This window comes from Alligator sinensis, unplaced genomic scaffold (genome assembly GCF_000455745.1).
Source record: "Alligator sinensis unplaced genomic scaffold, ASM45574v1 scaffold137_1, whole genome shotgun sequence".
Classification (NCBI taxonomy): Eukaryota; Metazoa; Chordata; order Crocodylia; family Alligatoridae; genus Alligator; species Alligator sinensis.
The window spans coordinates 838,764-850,483 of record NW_005842545.1 but is presented as its reverse complement, the minus strand read 5'-3'; the positions used below and the strand labels follow the sequence as shown (position 1 = coordinate 850,483).

The 11,720-nt window shown below is 58.4% G+C and overlaps 2 protein-coding genes and 1 long non-coding RNA gene across 7 annotated transcripts in view; 2 read left to right on the top strand and 1 right to left on the bottom strand.

Moving 5' to 3' along the window:
• PLXNB3 (plexin B3) overlaps positions 1–11,720 on the bottom strand; it is a 31,945-nt gene that overhangs the window by 20,012 nt on the left and 213 nt on the right. Inside the window, exons 1-9 of one of the 5 annotated variants that reach the window (XM_025213678.1) lie at positions 6,027–7,346; positions 4,401–5,372; positions 4,134–4,313; positions 3,121–3,246; positions 2,929–3,029; positions 1,826–1,958; positions 1,393–1,549; positions 575–683; positions 122–233 (exon numbers count right to left, since the gene is read on the bottom strand). In XM_025213678.1, the coding sequence (XP_025069463.1) occupies positions 122–233; positions 575–683; positions 1,393–1,549; positions 1,826–1,958; positions 2,929–3,029; positions 3,121–3,246; positions 4,134–4,313; positions 4,401–5,363 (1,881 nt within the window). In that variant the 5' untranslated portion in view covers positions 5,364–5,372; positions 6,027–7,346. The other 4 variants (XM_014523898.2, XM_025213680.1, XM_025213679.1 and 1 more) reach the window with 4 other exon arrangements.
• On the top strand, positions 8,876–10,352 carry LOC102384221. Its single transcript, XR_003095958.1, has 3 exons — positions 8,876–9,031; positions 9,233–9,415; positions 9,735–10,352. It is a non-coding gene; the product is annotated as an uncharacterized LOC102384221 (long non-coding RNA).
• Positions 11,516–11,720, top strand: part of FTSJ1 (FtsJ RNA methyltransferase homolog 1) — a 6,080-nt gene continuing 5,875 nt past the window's right edge. The window contains exon 1 of the mRNA XM_014523901.2: positions 11,516–11,720. This exon is cut by the window's right edge and continues 177 nt beyond it. Within this exon, the coding sequence (XP_014379387.2) occupies positions 11,677–11,720 (44 nt within the window). The 5' untranslated portion in view covers positions 11,516–11,676.

The following is an 11,720-nucleotide window of genomic DNA, read 5'->3' as shown; positions in this document are numbered from 1 at the left end:
GGGGGGGGGGTGGGGGATGACTGTTCTCCCTGGATGGCTGGGTCCCACTCATAGCCCCTGCCTCTCCCCTTGCCTCCTACCCCGGATGCCTCAGAAGTAGAGGGTAGGGGTTGTCACTCACGTTCTGGTTGTAGATGGTGACCTCCCCTGTGGGGCAGGAACCCCCTGTGATACAGCAATGACTCCGGGGGCACCAGTGACACCCCCAGGGGCTGCTCACACAGGCAGTGCATCTGAGGGGGGAGGAGCAGGCTGGGGACCTTAGAGCTCCTCAACCTGCCCCCCCAGTCCTGCGGTGTCCCTCACTCCCAACCCCAGCCCTGCCCATAGTGTCCCTCACTCCCAACTTGCAGCACCCCCTTACCTCCACGGTGCCCCCCACTCCTGACCCACAGTCCCCTCATTGCCCTGTGGCACCCCTCACTCCTAACCCACAGCCCCACTCCATGGTACCTCTAATTCTCAACATGTGTCCCCCCGTATCCCCATGGTGCCTCTTTCTCCTGACCCACAGCCCTGCCCCAATATCCCCACAGTGCCCCTCACTCCCAGCCTTCAGCCCCCACCCACTCACGGTGCATTGGGGGCCAGGAGGGCAACAGCGCTGCAGTCATAGAAGGCAAATCCCACTGCTACCACCAACACATCCTCAAACATCACAGACAACTCCACAGTCACATGATCTAGGGGGGATCACATGATTACTTACCCATAGGTTTAATAGATTTCATTGATTTCATAGACATTAGGGCTGGAAGGGACCTCTCGAGATCGAGTCCAGTCCCCTGCTCAAGGGGCAGGAAGTCAGCTGGGGTCAGATAACCCCAGCAAGATAAGCATCCAAGTGTTTCTTAAAGGTATCCAAAGTAGGTGCTTGTACCATTTCTGGGAGAGTCTATTCCAGACTCTGGAGACTCGGACAGTAAAGAAGCTTTTCCTTATGTCCTGTCTAAAATGGTCTTCCAGCAGTTTATGACTGTTAGACCTTGTCTTCCCTTGGGGTGCCCTGGTGAACAGACATTTTCCCAGTTCCTGATGCATACCATGTATATAAGCATATACTTATAGGCTGCCACCAAGTCACCCCGAGCCTTCTCTTCTCCAGGATGAAGAGTCCCATGCCTCAGCCTCTCCTCATAAGGCCTATTTTCTTGACCTCTAATCATGCACGTGGCTCTCCTCTGGACTCTCTCAAACTTCCCCACATTCTTTCTAAAGTGTGGAGCCCAGAACTGGGTGCAATACTCCAACTGAGGCTCACCAAGGCCGAGTAAAGCGGGAACTCCAGCTGCAGCCTCACTAAGGCAGAGTAAAGTGAGGAGGGAATCCTCTGGGGAGGGAAGAAGAAGGGGAAAGGCTAGAGCAACACATTGTGGGTAGGGATGAGCTAACCTTTGCCTTCTGGGCTGGGTGGGACCTGGTCAGGGCTGAGCGCCAAGCAGCGGACCCAGGAGTCCTGGCGAGTGGCTGGGCGGGCCTGGCTCCCAAAGGCACAGTGGTAGCTCTTGCCCTCAGCCAGCAAAGGGAGCTGGGGCACCTGCAGCATCACCTAGGGGTGGGGGGGCAGGTTCAAGAGGTGTAGCTGAGCCCCTGAGGCCCCACCCCCTTGTCACCAGCCCCATCCAGGTCTCTTCTTCCAACCTGCACTGTGGGATATGCCTCATCTCCTCCTTCCTGTAGCCATGGCCACATCCCCCCACACACCCACAAGCCCTGACCCATGTTTCTAACCACACCCACTTCCCCCTAGACCCCTGGTTCCACAAGCCCCACCCTTCCCCTGAAGCTTCCCTCAAGCCCCACCCTACCCTACCCTCATACTGACCTCAGCAGGCTCTCCACGGCTCTGATTGGCTGGCATCACACTCTCCACCTGCAGGCACTGGCTGCCTTCCCCATAGCTCCACAGCCACTGATTGGCTCCCTCATGGTGCACACACTCTAGCTTCCGCCTGCACCTGACTCCGCCCCACCCAACAACAGCCAATTGGGTGAGGAGGCAAAGCCAAGGGATAGATAGCTCTGCCCACCGTCTTTGGACCCCACCCCTTTCAAGGCTGTTTATATAGGACCTACATAACACCCCCCCCCCTCGCCCTGCCTTTCCTGCAGGACCTTGTCAAAATGTCACACACTCTAGCTTCCGCATGCACCTAACTCCGCCCCACCCAACAACAGCCAATTGGGTGAGGAGGCAAGGCCAAGGGCTAGATAGCTCTGCCCACCCTCTTTGGACCCCACCCCTTTCAAGGGTGTTTATATAGGACCTACATAACACCCCTGCCCGCCCTGCCTTTCCTGCAGGACCCCCTCAAAATGTCTCATTCTCCCATTATGTTATTCTCCCCCATATGCCTGAGATGTGCCCACCTCTGGCATGGGGCAGCTGGGGAGCAGTCAACTTTAACACCAACTAGATAGGGATGACATGCAATCTGTGGGGTGCAATAGTTATGGACTGGTTGGGGGAAAGCCAAATGCAGTCAGATCTAGAAGAACAACACTTGAGTATAACACCACAGAACAGGCCAATATGTGCCCAGCTCTGGGGTGGAGCAGATAGGGACCAGCCATACATAACACTGCACAGATAAGACTAAGATGTGTCCAGTTCTGGGGTGAGGCAGCCAGCTCTAGGGAGGGTTAGCTGGGAACAGCCAAGTGTAACACCACCCAAATAGGGCCAAGATGTGTCCAGCTCTGGGATGAAGCAAGTAGGGAATGGCCAAATAGACAGACAGAGCCAGATAGAAGCCCAGATAGAGCCAAGATGCGCCCAGTTCTAGGGTGGGGTCATTTGGCAATAGCCCAGCATAACAGGCTGATATGCACCCATCTCTGGGGTGCAGCAGGTAGGGAGCAGCTGTGTATAACACCCCCCCCGACAGGCCTGAGATGTGCCCATCTCTGGGGCAAGGCAGGACTCACCGGCCCTGTAAGACACACCAGCCGCAGAAGGGGTCCCGGACACCAAGGCAGGAGGTGCAGTCTGGGAACTGGGGACATTTGCTGACTGGGAGCCGGGTGACCTGGGGGAGAGCAGATTTGGGCAGGTCAGGGTGCTGACAGGCCCCCCAGGGGTGGAGGGGGGCTGGGGCAGGGTAGAGGAGGTGCACCTACCTGGGATTCAGTCATGGCATAGAGATAGGTCCCAGTCTTGTCCAGTAGCAGGTCGGGGCTGATGGGGCTGTGCTGGCTGAGACGCACAGTGCTGTACACAGAGCCCCTTGAGGCCTCAATGAACACCTGGGGCAAGGGAAGACAGGGGAGGGGGAGGGAGGTTAGAGGGGGCAGAGGCCTCTCTGGGGATCCCTTCCTGAGATGCAGCCAACCTCCAAGTAGGGCAACTGGGGAATGGCTGAGCATAACAGGGCACAACAAAGGCTAAGATGCAGCCAGTTCTCAGGTGTCGCAGTTGAAAAATGGCCAGGTATAACATTGCCTGGGGAGAGCTGAGATGCAACCAGCTCTGGGGTAGAACAGCAAGGGGGAATGGCTGAGTATAACACAGTTCAGGGAGGGCTGAGATGTGGCCAGTTCTGGGGTGGGGCAACTGGGGAATGGCTGTGTGTAACACTGCATGGGGATGGCTGAGAGGCACTCAGCTCTGGGGTGGGGGCAGCTAGTAACAGCTACATATAACACCATGAAAGAAAGGCCAAGATGCACCCAACTCTGAGCTGGGGCAGTGGAGAAACAGCTGAGCATAACAAGCCAAGATATAATACCCCATGGGGAGGCCAAGATGCAGTCAACTCTGGGGTGGGAGCAGTGGGCAACAGCCCAGTATAATGCCACTCAAGGAAAACCAAAATGTACCCAGCTCTGGTGTCAATGGGAAACAGCTGAATATAATAAGGCAAGAAGAGGGTTGACATGCTTGCAGGTCTGGGGTCGGGTGGCTGGGGAACAGCTGAGTATAACAGGCCGAGATGAGCCCAGCTCTGTGGTGCAACAGCCAAGGAACAGCCAAGTATAGCAAGGCACAGGGAAGGTTTAGACATGCCCAGCTCTGAGGCAGACCTGCTGGGGAATGGCTGAGCATAACAAGGCAGGAATAGGGCTGAGATGTGCCCAACTCTGGAGTGGATCAGCTGGGGACTGGCTGAGTTTAACGCTGCCCCAGACCCTACCTTGTGCAGCTGCCCAAAGGCATCTCCAAGGAAGATGATGGTGTTCCCAGCCTCTTCTGTGGCCACGACGGCTGTGAGCTGTGGCAGCTCTGTGACTAGGGCCGGGGCCTGGATGGGCACCAGGCTGACAATGGGGGAGGGCGTGTGCTCATCCCCACACGGGTACAGCTCTGATGACTCCTGGGGGGAAATGGGGGGCCAGGGGTTAGAGGTGATGGGGATGTAGATAGCTCTGATGTGGAACCCGCTCCTCCCCCCACTGCTCACCTGGGGCAGATGGGTGCAGTGAGACGTGACCCCATAGGCGATGGCGGCACGGGGAGGGTCAATGCCTACCCCCCCACCGTGGCTGTAGCAGGCCTGGCGTGTGGCCTCGGCCTCGGCCTCCAGCACCTCCAGTGGGAAGACGCATAGGGCTGAGAGTAGCCCAGCCCCTGCATCTGCTACCACGAATAGTGCTCCGTGCTGGCCAGGCCTCAAGGCACCCGCTCGGGCCACAGGATAGGCCCCAGCCTGGCAGTCCAGGGGCACCTCTACATAGGAGTAGAGCTGGGGGTCTGCCAGGCAGGCCCGGGCAGCATAGGTCCGAGGCTCAGGTTCGCTGGGGCCCCCACGACGGGTAAGAAGGAAGTAGGCATGGGTGCCAGTTGGCGCGGCCAGGACGTAGTGCAGCCCATAATCCCCAGGGTCTCCCACCACGAGGCGCCCCAGCCCCTCACCAGAGAAAGCATGGGGGCCCTCAAGGTGCCGGACAGTGAGGGGAGGCACAAGGCGGGTCCCGGAACTCCCCCGAGCCACCCAGAGGAAGGTTCCATGAGCCACAGCCACGGTGGGGACCCCAGCATCTGGGGCAGCAATTAAATGTCCCTCGCCAGGGTCTGGAGGAGTGGCGAGGACATGCTGAGGGTCGGCCAAGGCCCGGGCCTGGCACAGGCCATGGTGACGTTGCCCACAAGTCAGCAGGTGCCCACTGGGGGTCTCAAGAAGCAGGCGGTTGGGGTTGGGGAGATTGGGGGGATTCTCTGTGGTGGCTGTGGCCAGTGGGGCCAGGCCAGGGCCCAGGCGGTGGATGGCATTGGTGGCACCCACATACACGTCACCCGTGGAAGCCACCAGCAGGTGCTGGAAGGAAGCGTTTGGGGGAGCAAAAGTGGGAAGTGGGAAGGGTTCCCCCGGAAGGGGGGGCAGCAGCAGAAGCAGCAGGGGCAGAACAGGCCATGGGAAGGTCATGGCCAAGACCTGTGGGGGAAGAGGAAAGGGTTAAAGGCTGGAGTGGGGAACCCAAGTGCCCAGGCAGCTCCCCCAGGACCATCACCAGATGACTCAGGTGTCCAAACAGCTGCCCCATAACCCGGCAGACTGGACTTGACCACCAGAGAACCCAGGTCTCTGGGAGTCTCTGCCATTGCCTACCCTCCCCACCCAGTGAACCCAGGTGTCTGGACAGCTTGCCCAGGACCCATCACCCCCTACAGAACACCCAGGCATCTGAGTGCATATCTAGGGATTCATTACCCCATGGAGAACCCAGGCATCCAGACAGCTCCCCCGTAACCCATTGCCCCCAAAGAGAATCCAGTCATCCAGGTGGCCCCTCAAAACCTATCACCCCAAAAGAACCCAGGCATCTAGGCTCCCAGCCCCGGCTTGCTATCACCTACCAGGATCAACTCCTCTCCCAGGGAACCCAGACGTCCGGGCTGTGGAAATGCTGTTGCTAATCCACACCCCCTTCCCTCCCCGTGAAATCCAGCACAGACAAGCACCAGATAGGGCATCAGGCAAGGAGGGGACACAGACATCCAGGCTGCCCATCCCCCACCCCCCACTTCTAGAGAACCCAGGTGCCCAGGATCCCGTGCCCTGGGAGGGGAAGGGGAGGGGTGCCCTCACCTGTGGCTTCCAGGTGCTGAGGAGGTTGCCTGGTGAGAGGAAGCCCTGCCCCCTACTCCACCCTCCACAAGGGCTCAGGTGCCCCAGGAGCCCTGACACGCCTGCCCCTCCCCCACTCCCCTTACCCCAAGGAGGGGCTGCCTGACAGACAAAGGCACCAGGCAAAGAACTCAAGTGTCCAAGCTCCCAGCTCCCCCTGCTCTCACTCCCAGCCCTCTATGCTCTAGCCCCTCCTCTTCTCCAAGAGAACCCAGGTGTCCAGGCTGCCTCCAGACCCTGCCCCCCAGCCTTCCCAAACTAGAGAACCCAGACATCTGGGTCCTTGTTCTAAGCCACCAGACACCACTCACCTGGTGAGGGGAAGCCCTGAGGTGGGGAGGGAACCCAGGCATCTGGGCATTCAGCCCAGCCTGCTCTGAGTCTCTAGAGAACCCAGCCGTCCCTGATGCCAGCCCCACCTGCTCTCACCCCCCCAACCCCCATTCCCCTCCCAGAGAACCCAGGCCAGAGCCGGGTGCTCCCCACTGCGAGGAGGGAACCCAGGCGTCTGGCTGAGGGCGGGGGAGGGACATCCCTGTGAATGGGGCCCTGTCTTTTCCCCACCCTGCCCCATCAATGCCCCTCTGTTCCCTCAGCAACACCCGGCTCAAGGACCCATTATGGGATGCTGGCACGAGGAGGACCCCGGAAATGGGGGGGGGGAAGCTGCAGGTCAGGAGCAAGGGACACCATAGGGCTGGAGGGGCTGCAAGTCAGGAATGAGGGGAACTGCAGGTCATGTGGGGGCTGCTGGTCAGCACTGAGGGACATTGTGGGGAGATGGGGCTGTTATTACAGTGCCCCTCACTCCTGACCCACAGACCCAGCTGGAGCCACCAGCCCCTCCCCCCTCCAGCCGCCCCCACGTTTTGGGGGGGAGGGCCCTGGGGGGCTGCATCAAAGGTGCTTTGTCCCGGGCACCCGGATGCCTGAGTTCTCTGGGGGCAGCATTAACCCCATCGGCACCAAAAACTGCTCTGCTTTCACTCCTGACCCACAGCCCCTACCCCCAACCTGTGGTGCCCCTCACTCCCAAACCGCAGCCCCCCATGGGTTCAGTGGGTGGGTAGGGGCTGTGGGTCGGGAGTGAGGAGCACTATGGAGCCAAGCTCCACCCCCACCCCCTGTCCATCCATCTGTCACACTCTGAGCCATCCTGACGGCCCTTTTGTGGTGCCTGCATGTTTCTGGGCCTGAACCTGTTACCCTGAGCATTGAAACCCCTCCCCACCCCCCTCAAGCCTGACTGCAGAGAACTCAGGCATCCAGGCTCCCACACCCCCCTGCTCTGAACTCCAGCTCCCACCCCTGCCAGATAACCCAGGTGTCTGGGCTTCCAGCGCCCCCTCCACTACCCCTGCCCCCCATTCACACCTGACCCACAGCCTGCCCCACAGCCCCATGGTACCCCCTCATTCCTTACCCCCCTGGGCTCTCACCTGTGGCTACCACTACAGCAGTCAGTGTTGGCACTGGGAACTCTGGGTGGACTGTAGGGAGGGAGCCTGGGACAGCTGGTACCCAGGGGCATGGCCACGGGTGGGGCCAATGCCAGGGGCTGCAGGTCAGGAGGGGCACTATGGAGCTATGGTCAGGTCGGTAGGTTGGGAGCAAGGGGCACCAGGGCCAACTTGTGCACCCAGCTCTGGGGTGGGGCCCCAGGCAGCCGAGTCATGCCAGGGGAGAGCAAGAACAGCAGGGCTGTGAACTGCCCCAGGGGGGCCCCAGACCATGGAGTGGTTTGGAAGGAGCCAGACAGATGGACCCAAGGGTCAGCTTCACTGGTGGAGGGGGAACTGGACACCTGGGTCCCGCTGTCTGTTTGCATGTGTCTGTCTGTCCCTGGGTTTCCTTTGTGTGTGTGTGTGCATGTGTGTGTGTGCATGTGCATATGCTCTGGATGCCCAGGTTCCCTGTGCACATTCCAGAACTTGCATTCTCTATGCCTGTGTCCTAGATGCCTGGGTTCCATGTGTGTGTTGAGTGGCAAGTGAGGAAGGGGAGCAAAGTGTTGTGTCTGGGACACTTTGGTCCTCTGTCTGTATGTCCCAAATACCTGGGCTCCCTGTGTGTGTGGGTGTCCAAGATACCTGGGTTCTCTATGTGTCTATGGCCTGGATGCCTGGGTTGTGTGTGTGTGTGTGCGTGGGGGGCAGCTGTAGCCAGGCTGGGGAAATGGGGGTGGCGGGGGGAGGGCTGCTGGGCTTGGAGCCCCTCCTCCTGCCCTGCAGCCCCTGAACTCCTGTGTTCCAAGAGGAAATAACAAGGCCATAAACCTGTCCCCCCTGCTGGGGTGGGAAAAAGAGGGACAGGAAGGTAACACCCAGGGATGGAGGGATGGTAGCCTGGGTTCTCTGGGACAAGAGCAGTGGCTGGGGGGTGGGAACTCAGATGCCTGAGTTCTTTGGGAGGGGGGGTGGGGCTGGAGCAGGGCCAGTTTAATCTGGGATAGGGAGCAGACACACCCAGTCACTTCCCACATCCGTTGCAGCCCTAGGAGCAAGTTACTCCAGTCTTCCAAGGTGTCCTGGCTCCCGGCTCTGACCCACCACCCCCCTACTCACCTCCCAGGGAACCCAGGTCTCCAAGTTCTCAGAGGTCTGTTTTATCTGTGGGGTGATGCCATGGGAGGCTGCAGGTCAGGAGTAAGGGGCACTATGGAGTATGGGGGGGGAGCTGCAGGTTGGGAGTGAGGGGTATAGTGGAATATGGAAGGGGGAGCTGTGAGCTGGGAGTGAGGGGCACTATGGAGGGGGGCTGTAGGTTGGGAGTGAGGGGCACCACAGGGCTATGTGGGGAGCTGTGGGTCAGGAATGAGGGGCACTGCAGGGATGGGGGTGGCTGCAGGCTGGGAGTGAGGGGCACTGTGAGTTAACCCCTGCCTGCCCATGCCTCAGATGCCCAGCTGCAGCCCAGAGACCCCTGTGGGGCAAAAGGGGTGGAGCCAACTGTCAAGGCAGGCACTGGTGAGTCCTGGATGCACCCAGCTCTGGGGGTGCAGCTGGAGGCAGCTGAGTATAACCCAGATGCCTGGGTTCTCTCCAGCTGGGGGGTGGGGGGGAAGGAGCTGGGAGCCCAGACCCCTGGGTTCTGAGAGGGGAGTGGGGCAGGCATGAAAGCAGTAGAATCTGGCAGCCCAGACTCCTGGGTTCTCCCTCTCATTGCAGGCCCCGTGGTCACCAGCTGCCCAGGGAGCTGGGGGGCTGGAGCAGGGCAGGGCAGGCTCCTGCAGCCACTGCCCCCCCCAGGCCCTGCCCAAGCCACCAACCATAGGTTCCATCACCACCACCCTCTGCAGCCAGAGGAGCTACAAGGCCAGAGTATCCCACATCCAGGAGACTGCAGGGGAGGTGAGGGGAACTGTGGGTCAGGTATAAGGGGCACCATGGTGTATGGGGGGGTTGTGGGTCAGGAGTGAAGGCACCACTGGGCTATGAGGAGGGGCTGCAGGTTGGAAGTGAGGGGCTGGAGAGTTAAAATGGGGAGTTGAGAACCCAGGTGTCTGGGCTCCACCCTGACTCTGGCTGTGATGGTGAGGAAAGAAGGCCCAGATGTCTGGGTTCCATGGGAGGGGGGGAGTTCTATGGGGAATGATAAGGGTGGCTGCCAGGAGCCTGGACACCTGGGTCCCTGGCTGGGGTGTAGCTAACCTCCCCTCTCCTCGCTCAGATGGCTGTGCTCTCTGCACCCTGGCCTGCCTCTTCTGCAAACTCAGGGCTCTCTGCTCCCTGGCCCTATGCTGCGGAAGTGAACCCTGCTGGGCAAGGGCAGGACCATCAGCTGGGGGAGGTGGGGCCTGCAGTTGCCCCTGGAGCCCATGGGCTGTGACTCAGCCTGCCTGGAGATTGCCTTAGAGTGCTGTGGTATGTTTCCCCATTTAAGTCTCCTCATGAGAGGCTCTACCCATCCCAGGCCCCACCCCCTCTTCAGGGCCGAGCCCTACCAAGGTAGCCTGCGAATGAATGAGCCACAGCCTGCTGTGATGCATCTGGACACCCCCCTCCCATCCCCCACCTCATCCTTTCTGCATCTGATGTTATCCAGTGAAGTATTACCAGGACTATGAAATCGTAGGTGAGGATGGGAAGAGACTAAGATAGCAGTATCCAAATCAGGCCATGCCCCTCTGTGACTTCATTTAACCAGACCATGCCCTTTCAAACCATGACATCATTTTGTGGCTCAAATCTGGCCCACCCAGGCAGTGATGTCATGCACAGTGGTGTGCCCTGCCCATAGTGGCTATGACCTAATCCTCTGGGCCAAGCCCCACCCCATTGGCTGTGGTCTCCTCTCTGGGCCAAGCCCCACCCCATTGGCTGTGGGCCCCCTGCCCATCCAAACCCCACCCACATCCAGGAGCCCTGCCCACATGGCCTATCTCATTGCAGAACCAGCCAAACACACCTACCTCACTTGTGATGTTACCTTCCCTAAACTCACACTCCAACAACCAGTCACACTGTCTCCATTGTGATGTCACCTGACCACCAGCGGGCCTTGACCTGCTGTTGATATCAGTCCTTGGGTTTCTGATGTCATCATCACTCCAAAATCATGTGGTATCATCACTTATTGACACTACAAGATTACCACTTCTTGTTTTGTGATGTCATTGCTGTTTGACTCTATTCACTCATGCATTCAACTAAAATTAACTTTTAATATTCTCAGCACCATGTCTTCATTCCTTGATGCCATTGCTCCCCAAAGCTGTGACATCGTTAGTCCATAATGCTATTGATGCCATTGCTCCACAAAGCTGTGATCTCATTTGTCCCTAATGTTGTAATGGCATTACTCCAGAAAGCTGTGACACCATCAGTCCCTGATGTCATTGCTCAACATGGCTGTGCCATCATCAGTTCCTGATGCTGTATTTACATCACTCTCCAAAGCTGTGATAGCATCAGGGCCTGTTGACATCTCACTAAACTGTGATTTCATCAGCCCCCAATGCCATGATGTCATAAGTTTATACTGTCATGGTTCCCTGAAGTTGTGAAGCCATCCCTCTCCAACACGGTGATGCTATGGCTCCCTGAAGCTGTGATATCATCACCTGGGCCCAAGTTCCTCTATTCATCCAGGGCAGACAAGGTTCCTTGGGTGAATCTGATATCTTTTATTAGACCAACCCAAATAGTTGGAAAATAATTATTAAGCAAGCTTTCGGGTTCAAAAACCCTTCATCAGTCTAAGGAAATTTCAGCAGTTGGGGTGTGCTCTTCCTGGATGGAATTAAAAGTAAAGAAGCCAGCGGCTGGGTTGGGATGCATGCAAGACCAGACCCTTGTAATATAAACGTGGTGAATTCTATTTCCGCCTGATGTTGTTTGTTGAACGAAAGGGTTAGTACTGACCTGGCGGGTACTTGAAGGACCTCCATAGCCAGCATGCACTGCGGCAACCACTGAGCCTTCAATGCCCAACATGCACTGCAACAGAAAAGGAGACGGGCTATCTCCATACCCAGCATGCCTGGCAGCAGCTGTGCACTAAACTCCAATTCCCAGCATACACTGCGCGGAAAAGCCTTGGAAGGAGAACCTACAGCACCCAGCCGGCGACTACGTATGGTCCCGAGAGATCCCGACCCCCCCGGGGGCGCATGCGTGGGTGCCTCCGGACCTCTTCCATATCAGCACCGCCTGG